This window comes from Amia ocellicauda, chromosome 10, assembly GCF_036373705.1.
Source record: "Amia ocellicauda isolate fAmiCal2 chromosome 10, fAmiCal2.hap1, whole genome shotgun sequence".
NCBI lineage: Eukaryota > Metazoa > Chordata > Actinopteri > Amiiformes > Amiidae > Amia > Amia ocellicauda.
In genome coordinates, this window is record NC_089859.1 from 15,475,020 (window position 1) to 15,488,972 (window position 13,953).

At 39.5% G+C, this 13,953-nt stretch overlaps 1 protein-coding gene across 1 annotated transcript; it reads right to left on the reverse strand.

Moving 5' to 3' along the window:
* Positions 1-100: 100 nt before the first annotated feature.
* On the reverse strand, positions 101-2,503 carry LOC136759671 (adhesion G-protein coupled receptor G4). Its single transcript, XM_066714634.1, has 4 exons — positions 2,315-2,503; positions 1,326-1,426; positions 550-1,176; positions 101-171 (listed from the first exon to the last, which is right to left on the reverse strand). Exons 2-4 carry the CDS (start codon positions 1,417-1,419, stop codon positions 101-103), a joined length of 792 nt encoding a protein of 263 aa, XP_066570731.1. The 5' UTR covers positions 1,420-1,426; positions 2,315-2,503.
* Positions 2,504-13,953: the final 11,450 nt, after the last annotated feature.

Consider the following 13,953-nt stretch of genomic DNA (forward strand, 5'->3'; position numbering starts at 1 on the left):
GATGTCTGGAATAAATGAACACAGTCATTAAATCAAGAAAACATAAAACCAGACAGACAATATAAATAATGCTCCTAAATTATTATTATCATCATCATCATCAAGTATCTATGTGGTATTTAACTGCAATACCTTTAGGTCTTGGCAGTGTTGGATGATCTTCAAGTGGAGCTAGAGATACAAAAAGAGGCTTCTGTCACTCATTTAAAAAAACAATAAAGTAATTTTCTTTAACAATGTGTAATTTAGCATGAAACACAAAAGGTACCTTTCCTTTAACTCACTTAGTTCTTAATAAGTTCCTAAGTTACATATACCCCCAGCCAGCAGTACATTGTGCTTACTCTCTGGTCTGCAACATTAAGACTGGGCAGGTCCTTGTTCCAGATACAGTTCCCCAAAGAATACTGTGCAATCACAACCAATTAAACAAATTACTGAATGTCTGTATGGTGTAAAAACAAACCAGGGAAAAAACTAACAAACACAAAAGAAATGTAAAAGTAGGAGGCAGAGAGGTATTGTGAGTCCTCGCCCTCCCAGCCTCACCACATTGAAGTTTGGTGTCGGGTTCTAGGTTGCAGCTATGGGTGTTCCAGTTGTCGGAGTGCCACTGGATCACACTGCCGTTGTTACAGCGGTCCTCAGAGAGCTCATGGGCACTGCGCTCTTCCTTCCACATGCGGAAAAAGTACAGTTCCCCCAAGAAGTTGTTGGCTGTCTTTATATGCACCTGGCCGTTGCTGATCTCATGAGCCGCCCCTAGAGTCAGGGTCCCATTGGGTGCCAGGTGACGGGGCCCTGTGAGGGTGGTGTTGAACACACTGCTTCCGTTCACATACAGAACCAGCTGCTTGGTTTTGCTGGACCAGGTGAAGCAGATGCTGTTCCAGCTCCAGAGGCTGAGCTCCACCGAAGCATTAAAGGATTCGCCAAACAGCCACACCTGCAGCTTGTCCTCATACCCAGCCAGCCCCAGCTCCGGCGTATTCTGGGTGGGCTGGTCGACCCGGTTGTAGGTGAAGGCAGTCCACTTCTTGGTGTTGGTCTGACGGCATAGGTCCACGCAAACTGTGAGCTGCTCCAGTGGGGGTACCATTCTACCCTGCTTAAGCTCCCAGTATTGACACTGCTGGCCCTGGAAAAGCACCTTCATCCCCTGTAAGCTTGATGTACCTTTAAGACAAAACCAACCATGGAATGAGAGGTAGATAAAAGCTACCAAAGTTTGAATTATACATTTGTAGGGGTGGGCAGCTTGGCAGTACTGTGGCTGCAAAACAAAGCTCTGCACAATCTGTGAAGGGAATTTAAAACTCACACACCTGACTGAAGACTGCAAACCGTACTTAGTATCCAAATGCAGAAAGCAACATGAAGTGATGTTGGCCGATGTGAAGGAGTCTTTATTATCTCCATCTCTGGTCTGAAATGAGTTAAAATCAACAGTATCAGCTGGTTTACAATGTGCTCTGCTGAGCTTAAGTACACTTAAACAGACCTATGTTTCATTCAAACATTTTTCTTCTTTGCAAAGAACCCAAAGAGAAAAAAACAGATTAGATTTCAATACAATGGAAATTCTAATTATCCTTTCATTAGATGTATTCAATGTCAAATATATATATATATATATATATATATATATATATATATATATATATATATATATATATATATATATATATATTACCACTATACATATAATAGACTGGGTTCCAGTTATGGAAAAATTGGCCTTTATTATAAATTATAAAACTTCTGATCAGTGTTAATGCTTTAGCCGAGTGATGGGAAGTTATTCTGTGAAGCAGCATTGTCAGTGATGTGATGATGGGAAGCAAAACCTATGAAAATATAGTGAGAAATGCACAGATTTTTTTTCCCCATTATTTACAGAAGAATAGATAAGATAACTTAAAGAGACATGGTTTAAATTGGATGGCACACACCCTTGTTACACACCTGTCATAAATTCAGACTTAGTCCAATTCAACTCCCCCAGTTCCTCATTTAAGTTTTCATCATGCACAATGGTCACATCTGTTATGAACTGTATTCACATTGTGTAATAACTCATACACATACAAAGACCCATAAAACATGTTTCTGTGAACTGAACTAATTTATCTCCCCAATACCTTTTTACAATTCATATTTTTAAATGTCTAATTTGATTGTTTAATTAAGAAGATTTTGTCTTTATCGTATTATAAAATGCATTTTCTACAGTGTGTGGGTCTAACCAAACATACAAACATGTATATACATATAGAAAACATTTTTTTTAAGTCACAGACGTTTGAAAACTTACCAAACTACATCGCAGTCACGTGGAGAGCTTATTAAACAATTCACCCTTACTTTCCAAGCGGGAAAAATCCGTGTGTTGTGTGTTTCTTCGCAATGCACTGTATCTGTATTATTTGTTTCGTATATATACATATATAGTAAATAAATCCCAAGGCGAAGGAGACGCCTCTGCGACGGTCCTCGGCGCGCGAGCGGCTCTGGAGATGTTTCGAACGGCTCGAGCGCCGGAGTGCCCGAGCGCGCGGCTGACACATGCGCAGAGTGGTCACTGAAGCGCACACCTTCAGGTGCGGGGCAAGGCGCTGATATATGGAGGACTATCCAAAATGACTGTGACAAAAGCCCGTCGTCAATCACTTCAACAATATATATATATATGTTTGCACCCTGATTCGTACGTATCATTTACTAGTCAGAAATTGTCTACAAAAAAGAGTGATGGCAACTTGGTGGTGGTGAAGTATTAATTCTTTGTAAGGCATAACTTGTTTACAGAATACTGGTGACACAGATAGATAGAGATACTGTATACAAATCATAATGAGTTGCAGTAATTTGTATTATGCATATAAGATTACATAGTGCAGAACACACTGAAAAGAAGTACAATACATGCTGTGCAATACTGAGGTTAACTAATAAAATGCTGGTGATTCAATGAAAAATGAAGACATCCATTTATCCATGACTATAATAACTCATGTGGTTGGTTTTACTAGCATTTAGATTTAAGGGCTATGATTAAGCGTTTCACACCAGTATGATTTATATAAAGTATATGAGTTGTGACACTAGTATATTTATCCCAAAGAGTTCATCTTTGTTACTTTGCACTGAGGTAAAAATAAGTACATACAATTATATGTGAATGTATGTATGTATGTGTGTTGTTTTTCTAACAATCTAATATAGGCCTACACAATTTTAATTATCTGGGTTTTTAATGCAACATGTTGTTATTTTGTTTAGTTTGTTTAACTGCTGCTACAAATGAACATGGTTGATCTGTTATCAGTAGTGCCATTTTAAACACATCATTGCATTTTATCTTTTATTGCTATTGATTAACAGAATGACTTTTAATTGCTTAATGGAGCTAAACAGCAGACTACATAATGATCTGAACTTTGATCAATCCATTAATATCTGTGTGCCATAGCAGCATTAAAACCACATATATAAAGGACATAAATTACATTTATTATTATTATTATTATTATTATTATTATTATTAATAATAATAATAATAATAATAATAATAATAATAATAATAATAATAATAATAATTGGGTGAGAGTAACAAAGAGATTTTGCAAATGACAAATCGTCAATAGTGCAGCTGCTTAAAAAAATTGTATTGTGTGACACGGTAACAATAAGTTGCACAACGCAGGGAGCTATGGATTAAAAAACAAAAACAATCTACAAGGTGGGAGGGGGGAAGAGAGAAGGTCAGAGTGTTTTTGTTGTCTCTCAATGTGATAGCAGATGCTATGCAAACAGTGGCAGGATTGAAGTGTTCTCACAGAGACACTCGCTAGCCCTGCAGTTGTGTAAAGAAGATATTTACTGACACCCTTTAAACAGATTTAATTAAAGCGAGTTTGACCAGCCCAGGTTTAGAAGATGGAAAGCTGTAATGTCCTGTCCCTTCCAGCACAGCATCACATGATTATTATTTTTATATTTTTTTATTTCTTAGCAGACACCCTTATCCAGGGAGACTTACAAAATATAAGCACAATACAAAGTGCAAAAATACAGTGCAGTACAAGGCATAACATATTACAAATTCAAATTCAAATAATACAGTGCAATTCAAAGCATAATACATTTTATGCCTTCTGCTCACAAGTGCGTTGGATAGAAGAAAACCATTGGTGTCATTGGGAATATATTTTATTGATTAAAACTGGAAAAAGACACAGTTACACACATCCTAACAATTACAAAATTCTGTCATTTTTGCCTCATTGGTTAACCATGCATTGTAAATGGTTACCCCACATGCTAACTTTGCTTATTTTATTATAGCTTTTACTTAGCTTTGCCAAGGTTTACCACAGTATCACAGTTTAGTATATGTCTCCATCAAGAAAACATGTATAAGGCATTGGTGTTGGGTATCTCGTGGCCTCTAAGTGGTGAAACTTAAAATGTGTATGGAATGACCTTCCCACTGAAGTCAAAACGTCAGACCTCCTTCCGGCAATTACTCAAGACTCATCTTTTCAGACTCTACTTGTAATTGAGTCATTTATTCTCCTGTAAGATTGCACTTATACAATGTTTTGTCATACTTCTTGCCATTGCATTTCCAGCACTCATATAGTTTATTTTATTTCCCCTATGCTCCCTTTCCCTTGGCCCTTGACTGTGACTTAACATCTTGTCTGCACTTATCAGCTTTTACAATCTAGGATGTAAGACCTTATATATTATTTACTGTATACCTCATATACACTTCTGTAAATTTAATTTTGTAAAATTGTATTATTCCTTGAACTGCACTGTATTATTGCACTTTGAATTGCTCTTCTATTTTGTAAGTCGCCCTGGACAAGGGCGTCTGCTAAGAAATAAATAATAATTTAAGAAAATAATAAAAAGATAGCTTGGAAACTATGTGACCTGGCAGTTATCATAATGATGGCAAGTAGTTGTAGAAAAAATATTTTGGCATGAGAACCTGCTGGAAAAATACCTTGTCTTCTCAGCTATACTGCCTGGTTGAATATATAATGCATTTATCTGAAGCTGGACTTTAACGAGCCACAGAGATTTTGTAAGCTGTGGCAAGTATCCAAAAAATCTCTGTGTAAAACAGTTGTTTGTGCAGTTTTACAAGGGCCAAGGGGTAAGATGGGACAGAATGAGGGTTGGGTACATTAACAATGCAAGAACAGGTCAGCAGATAGTAAGGCACATTGGTGTATGATTTAGCAATTAGGTGTCGAACCCGAGTCCTCCACATTCACTTGGTGGGAATTGAAGTTCTTCACTGATGCAGGGAAGAGTTTGTGGCACTGTGCAAAACCCAAGTCTAATTAGGCACAAGTGTCTCTTCCAGTGATTACAGTCACTGCCCTGGGTTCTCAGCAGTGTACAGATCACCCATGTGTTTGAGGACTGCTCACATGGCATGTGTTTGGGCTGCACCTGCCACTGCAGTCCAAGTCAAGGGTCATCAGATACTCTGCGAACACAAACATCACACCCACATGAAGATGAACACACAGTAATGTTATACCATCACACACACGCACACACACACACACACACTCACACAAACACGCATACAAACACACACATACACACTCACACTCTCACACAGTCATGCAGACTAACACTCACAGGTCATCGAGTTCACACTCTCACTGATAAGGGAAGTTCCACCCTGTACAGTGGCTTGTTTCCTCCCTCTCTCTTGTTATCTTCCTCTGATTATGCTGACCTCTTTCGCCACAGCTGAGAACGGTGCAGCGAGAAGCAAAGAATAATTCTGGAAATTCCAGCCAATAATTTAACCTCCAGGAGGGGGGAGACACTACTACTCATTGTCATGATTTGTGTCAATGTCTCAGGACTCAAATTATGAGCAGGAATCATGGCACAATTTCACTCCAAGACACCCAAGGTTTGGTTTTGTTCCCTTTCTGTGCAGGCTTGTTCCTTTCCTGAAACCCTCTGTCCTAAAACACACAAAGAACCAAGATGTGAGCTCCTACAAACATAGATACATCTTTAAAGCATCCTGCTTTCTTGACCAAAATTAAATCTACTTAAATTATGTCTTAGCTTAACTGAAAAGATACTCCAGTTATCATAGAACAAACTTACTCATTTAATCTTTCTGGATCAGAGAAATGTCATCCTCTGTGTGTTATTCTTTAACCATATAGAATCATCTGGCATACTTTTGGAGAGGGATCTTCATGGAAAAATATATAACAATAATAATAATAATAATAATAATAATAATAATAATAATAATAATAATAATAATGATTATTATTAATAAAACAATATTGAAATGAACTTGTCTATACAGTTGTGACTATAACATAACTGAGAAATATATTGACTCCATCCTTTCCTTTGATCAATATATAATGCTTTCCAGATAGAGGCTTACGTCTTTTGTCCCCCCTCCGCTCTCTCTCCCATCATTTTTTCCGCTTTGGTTTCATCAGAGCTGATAAGCCCTGAATAGATGGTTTGCTTTTCAGATTGTCTGCCCATAAATCTATTACAACATGCACAATATTTTTCCACACATTACATTTCCTATATACTGCAATTATCCTCTCTCTCTCTCTCTCTCTCTCTCTCCCTCCAATTCACACACACATACACAGCAAGCACTGTAGAGTACACACATGCACGAGCAGGAGGCTGAGCTCTGTTAGATCTAGTTAAACATCCCAGGGACCTTGGAATGGGATCAAATAACTACTGGCTGGCACATACCAGTTAAACACCAGAAAGCTCTTCTAAACCTTGGAGCCACAGTCAAGCACAGGGAGCCACCTCTGGATTATAGAGACACCTGATGTTTAAAGCTGTGTTACACTAATGCACTTGGTTATGCTTTACAATAATAAATTCCAATGGCCACACTTAGACCTTAAAACTGCTCAACCACTCTGAATCTTTTCAGAGCGCTCTAGCCTGGCTTTTGGGTTTGCATTCCCAGCAGTGAGTTCCCATTGCAGCCAGTGCAGTACGATCACAGCATTTCTAAACATGGCGCACTTTGCTAAAGAGAAACCTTAATCCCAGAGGAGAATGTTAATCAGTATAATCCCCAATCCTACAGCCTTGCTCCCACCCCCCACTCTCATTAACACAAGCAGGTGCGCAGTGCTGGGCAGTAGTCTCCTCGTTCCCATGCTACTGTTCTGTCACTGCCATTGCTGCTTTCTAAAGAAAATAAGTCACATCGTGAATTACATTCAACAGCGGAAGACTTCCTTCAAGTGGTCCTGCTGTCACTCCACACTCATGCAGATGTGGTTAAAAGGGCAGCAACTGTGAGGTGTCATTCTACACCTCAGGCCACGCATCAGGGAACCAGATTGGCAGTTTTCACCTGGACATTGCGGTTGAGGTTGCCTGGAGTGATTTGTAGGGACCTTGCTGCCACTCGCTCCTGGTTTTAGTCGTTATTTATGAAGCGTATCAATGCCAAAAATGCTTCTGCAAAGTTTGCTTAAAATGTCAGTTTTAACTGGAGGATGCATTGGGGTCCCCCAGTCAGGTCAGTTTAAGCCCTATTGTGGGAGGCAGCTGGAGTGGGGTGTTATTAAACTGGCACTTCCCATGCTGGCATAAATCTGAGACCGTGCACCCAGCCAGGCAGCCACTGACTGCACCTGCCATCAAAATTTACGAGGGGATAATTCACTGCCAGGTAAGAGGTATTTATCTATCAAAGATGGCATGAAGAAAGAGAACAGTTCAAACTTAAGGCCAGGACAAACCCAATAGGATTGAAAGAGACACAACAAGTTAGCTGGGATGGTGGTAATGATAAAACTCAGGTTTAAAGCCCAATAAAACAATAAAGCAGGAATCTGTAAACACTCCAGGCGATTCCTAAAATTTTTAAATAGATCCTTCTATTCTATTCCGCATCTGATTCTTGCGATTCTACATGCATGGAAGGGCCTAGTAGAATAATTTTTTATGCAATCGAGGCAAGTGGGGGCCGCCCCTGTAGCTCCCGGAAACAAAGCCATATGCATTGAGCATTCATGATATAGCCCGCCATTGTAGTATATGGAACAACTACCGCAAATCCCCGCTAGTTGCATAAAAATGTTGTTTTATCCTATGCTTTCCCGCCCCCCCAGAAACTGGCATTCACAGTCTTGATGTAACGATAAATGTCTATATATCTATATGACTATGTATGAATCTATTTCACCTCACCCAATTATTTTATGTATGTATTAATTTCATGTTATTGATATAGGTAGCAATATAGGAATAGCTGCACGTGTCTGCATGCATCTCTCGTTCTCTGGCTATAAACAGGGTGTGATGTCATATATTTCTAACAGATACGGCCCAATCAAACGCAAGGCTGTTCTCTGGTTCCGACCCAAAAACCAGGCCACTGTCCTCGCGCACATGAACGATGCAAATTGTTGTCATGGAATCAATGCCTGATGTGTCAATCAGTGCAGTGCAGACTTAATTATAGTATTATTTATATACTCTTGAAAGATCATCAATGGTAGAATTTCGATGGAAAGCAGGGATGTGCAGAGGGGAGCATTCCTCATCTTGTTTTAACTTTGCCGTAATTGAAGTTAATCTTGTCTGTAGTTTGCCTTAATTGAAGTCAATTCAGTTCAGCTGCTGGGTTGGTGAAAGTAAATAGGTTGTAGAAAGGTGATTTAGTCAAGGACTAGCAGGAATTCTGTTTCAGGAGTTGTCAGGTGGAGCCAGGTGGGTGTGAATTGGTGTCAGGTAGACAAAAGCTACTTAAAGCAGGTGTTGAGACCCAGAAGTAAACAGAAGTATTTACAAGTTGCAGACAGACACAGAGAGTACAGGTGAGAGGCAGCCATCTTGTTGTTTTCCTAGTTTCAGACTTAGCATTCCTCATTTTGTTTTGACTTAACTTTAACTTAACCTTACTTTAACCGTTATTGAAGTTAATCTTGTCTGTAGTCTAGCGGGTCACTGCACAGCTTTTAAAAAGGTTTAAAGTTGTTTAACACCAACTACGCCACCTTGTGTTTATAGAGGGCAAGGTCCTCTTATATATAGGTAGAACCCCTTTAACTTCCCACACAGGTTCTTTAATTGGGAGAACAATTATAAATTGCACCATGCAAGGAGGAAGAGGCAAAGTTCAAATATAAAGATGTTTATTTGTTAAAAGAAGGATGTTATATAATCCTGAGATCAGTTGTGCAAAATACAGCAAGTTCTTGTGCAAAATCCAGCAACAATAAATTATATTATTCCCAGAACAGCAAGTAATTAATTTAACAAGTTGTCAATATTCAATATGAGTATATCTCTCTTCAATCAACCTCAATTAATCCAGGAGATTTGCATAGGAAGGGGGAATTTAAAGTGCAAATATCACAAATGAGAACCAAATAAAAACCAATTAAATTCAAAGTAATCCAAAGAAAATAAACCAATCATATAAACTCCAATTAACACCAATCTCAAAGCAGGTGACAAAATAGCAAAACAACTCCAAACGTGTAAATCTATAGTTTCCCAATCCTGTACAATAACCCATTTTAAGGCTGTGACATCTTTCAAAAACACCCTTATTTTGTATAATTAGTTGCAATTGATTATAGTGAGGTGTTGCAATAAATGTAACAATCACTTTCAGTAATAAATTAGATATAAATTAACAAATCACACATTTTAAATCTCCGTAGATTAAAATGAAATATAAGACCAGAAACACAGTGGGGGGAAGAGCTTTTAGTTAAAAAAAAAAAAATCTAATTAAAACCATTCAAACAGGGCAGTATCATAGTGTGTAGCTAAAAACTCAATAAGTACTCTGCAGAGCAAGCCCGGATCTCACAAGGCAGGCTTACCACTACCATCCACCCAACAGCATGAAATCGCATGCAGTCTTACAGCTCTCCAGACGTTTCTCAGCTCAATGAGTAAGAGTAACTATCTTGTAATAGATTTAGTTACAGAAAAACAGATAAAATAGATAAAAACACTAACTCAGCTCGCTCCCAGCACTTTCACAGTCAGATCCCCCTCTCTCTGTCACTTCTCAGAATCACTTTTAAACCCCGCGGGTGAGCTCAGGTTGGCAGCACCTCGTCCAGCCTCCAGGAATTGGCCAAGGACAGCACTGCATTGGCCGTTGTCAAGGCACTGGGTAGCGGAGCCATTAATGTGACTGTGTGTGCGCAGCCTGCTTAGAAAGACAACAGAACACAGACCTGCCAAATATTCTTTAAAACACAAATACAATCCTTTGTAGAAAAAAAATGTATACATAGCCCCGCCTGAGCCCTCGCTACATCTAGTTTGTCTTAATTGAAGTCAGTTCACCTGCTGAGTTGGTGAAAGTAAATAGGTTGTAGAAACGTGATTTAGTTAAGGACTAGCAGGAATTCTGTTCCAGGTGGAGCCAGTTAGGTGTGAATTGGTGGCAGGTACACAAAAGCTACTTAAGGTAGCTGTTGAGAAAGAGCTGTGCTGTTTCTCAGTCACAAAAAGTCAAGCAATTGACTAGGGAACAGGAACCAAGAGTCTGTAAAAAACTGTAACATTTAGAAGCATGTGGCCACTAAAGTGTCAGGTTTGCAGAATGATTGCCTTCCTGGATGAACTCATACAAGAAGATTTCATTTGTGATCATTGTCGGCATGTTGAAATCCTAGAGATCAAGGTCCGTGATCTTGAGGCTCAGCTTGTTGATCTGCGCTGTATTAGAGATAGAGAAGAATTAGTCAATCAGCCCATGAGAGAGATGGTGCGCACACCATAACCTAGGAGAGTTGAGATCTTAGAGCAAGAAAGTGTAGAGAAATGCTGGGTTACAGTAGGTCGTAACCACAGAAAAGGGCATGAACAACCCTTAGAGACATCCCAAGAGCTAGAAATACCCAACAGGTTCCAACTGCTGGTCACCGAGTTGGACAGTGACAGCTCAGAGGGTGATGGGAGGGTAGTTGAGCACCATGGTGTCTACTCCCCCCCAGAACAGGGAGGTAGTTATAGTAGGAGACTCAATTCTTAGAGGTGTAGATCACACAGTGTGTTCTATTGATAAGGAGACCTGCATGGTATCTTGGTATCTCCCTAAACTAGTAAGACAGGCTACTAGCCAAAGCCGGGGGGAATCCACTGGTCATGGTCCACATTGGAACCAATGACATAAGGTAGGGCAGAGGTTCTGCAAGACTAATGTAAAGAGTTAGGAAAGAACCTCCATGGTAGTTTTCTCTGAAATACTTCCGGTACCACATGCTTGGCCAGGGTTGAAATCTTGGTGTAGGGAAGAGGGTTTTAGATTTATGGAGCATTGGTCTTTCTTCCGAGATAGATGAGACCTGTACAAACCGGTCAACATCTAAACAGAAGGGGGGTTAATGCACTGGGATAGCGTATGTGCAGAGTAATTGAGAATCTTTTAAACTAGCTACCAGGGGGGCAGGGAGCTCTGACAATGGGAGATGTTCCACTAAGGAAAGAAAACCAAGGGAATCTACTAGTAGTAAAGTCCTGAAATGTTTGTACCTCAATGCCAGGAGTATAAGGAACAAGATGTTAGACCTAGAAACCACAGTGCTGGCGTGTTACTATGATGTTGTAGGAGTGACAGAAACATGGCTTACAGAAAATAATGGAGATGAATACAAGTTGAAAGGATACATAAAGTATAGGAGAACAGGCAAAATCGAAGAGGTGGTGGGGTAACTTTGCAAATTGAGGACCAAAATACATTGGCCAAACTGGTTTAATAGAAGTATGCAAAAAAATATCAAGAGAAAGAAAATGTTGTATAGCACATACAAAAGGGATAGCGACAAAACAAAATACAAAGAATATGTTGAACTTCAAAAAGATCTTAAGAAATGGATCAGAAAAGCAAAGAGGGAAATAGAAAGAAACATAGCTCTCAGAACTAAAACTAATGCAAAGAGCTTTTTTCAATACTACAACAGCAAGAGGTCAATAAAGGAGGAAGTGAAAGAGATAAAGGGCAAAAAATCTTGGAAAACAAACAAGCAAATGTGGCAAATGTTCTAAATGAGTATTTCACAGAGGTTTTTACAAAATGAAAAACTGACAACATGCCACAGGTTAACAATCAGTCCAGTCAAACCCTAAGAGAGATCAGGATAAATGAGCAGGAAGTACTAAAGGGACTAGCAGAATTAAAAACAAACAAATCACCTGGGCCAGATGGGATATTTCCAACAGTACTTAAAGAAATGAGGGAAATTATTTATAGGCCGCTAACTCAAATATTCCAAATGACACTTAGAACAGGATGTGCCAACTGACTGGAAGACAGCAAGTGTCATACCAATCCACAAGAAAGGGGACAAAACTGAGCCAGGAAATTACAGACCAATCAGTCTCACCTGCATTACTTAGGTAGGTTCCGTTCAGTCTTCCTAGATTTCGACTCCTTGGTTTCTTCTCCCAGGTTGTTCCACTCCAAATTTGCTAGTTTTTAACTTTCTATTTTTGTTTTAGACAAAGAGATTCTAATCTCTTTGCTTCCAAACTTCTGATTGAAAAATGGTTCAAATGTAACCTACAATTTCTAACTCTCTATAAGTTTTAGTTCTATCAATTACATGTTAAATTCCCTCAAAGCATGACCTTACAGTTGGTACCAAACATGCCAGGTGTTCTTTAACAGTAGTGTTAAGTTCTTGGAATTCCAAGGGGGGCCTGTCTGATGCCCATGCCAGTGAAGGATAAATTAAGATGTGTGAATAATTCTCTTACAAAATGGTAATGGTGCATTGTATGGGAAATATAAATGGTCCAATGGTTGTTTTAGCTAATGCTCGTTCTATTAAGACCAAACATGGCTTGAGCATGTTTTGGTTCTGAGGTAGAATTAAGTCATTCAGTTTAGTTTTTTAAAGTCACCTTTTACGATTTGTTATCAAACTGAGGAAGAAGCTGGGTAACACTTCTGTTAGCAGCATGTAGTTTGGATATGGATTTGTTGCTCTGGTCTATGGAATATATAAAGTACCTTGAATGTCTGTGTTTCACAAAATAAATCTTCAGTTGGAATTTGGTGCTAGTCTCTGTGGAGACGGGCATGGCAGCCCAATTGGGGGGGCTCCAGCATGGGTGTGTTATCTGTCGTACTTTGGTGAGCACAGGCCTGTATCGTAAAACACAGAACAAATGCATGATACACTTAGAAGCAGGATAGCTGTAGACTAACCAGTGAGTGTGAAATGTATATATACAGTACAGTGCAAAAGTTTTAGGCAGGTTTGAAAAAATGCATTAAAGTAGGAATGCTTTCAAATAGACATGTTAATAGATTATATTTATTAACTAAATGCAAAGTGAGTGAACAGAAGAAATCAACATCAAATCCATATTTGTTGTGTCCACCCTTTGCCTTCAAAACAGCATCAATTCTTCTAGGTACACTTGCACACAGTTTTTGAAGGAACTCGGCAGGTAGGTTGGCCCAAACATCTAGGAGAACTAACCACAGTTCTTCTGTGGATTTAGGCAGCCTCAGTTGCTTCTCTCTCTACGTGTAATCCCAGACAGACTCAATGTTGAGATCAGGGCTCTGTGGGGGCCATACCATCACTTCCAGGATGCTACAGCCAAATATTTCACATTTTGACTCATCAGTCCAGAGCACCTGCTGCCATTTTTCTGCACCCCAGGTCCTGTGTTTTCATGCATAGTTGAGTCGCTTAACCTTGTTGCCACGTCGCAGGTATGGCTTTTTGAAGACCACTTCTGACCAGACTTCTCCGGACAGTAGATGGGTGTACCAGGGTCCCACTGTTTCCTGCCAATTCTGAGCTGATGGCACTGCTGGACATCTTCCGATTGTGAAGGGAAGTAAGCATGATGTGTCTTTCATCTGCTGCAGTAAGTTTCCTTGGCCGACCACTGCGTCTACGGTCCTCAACA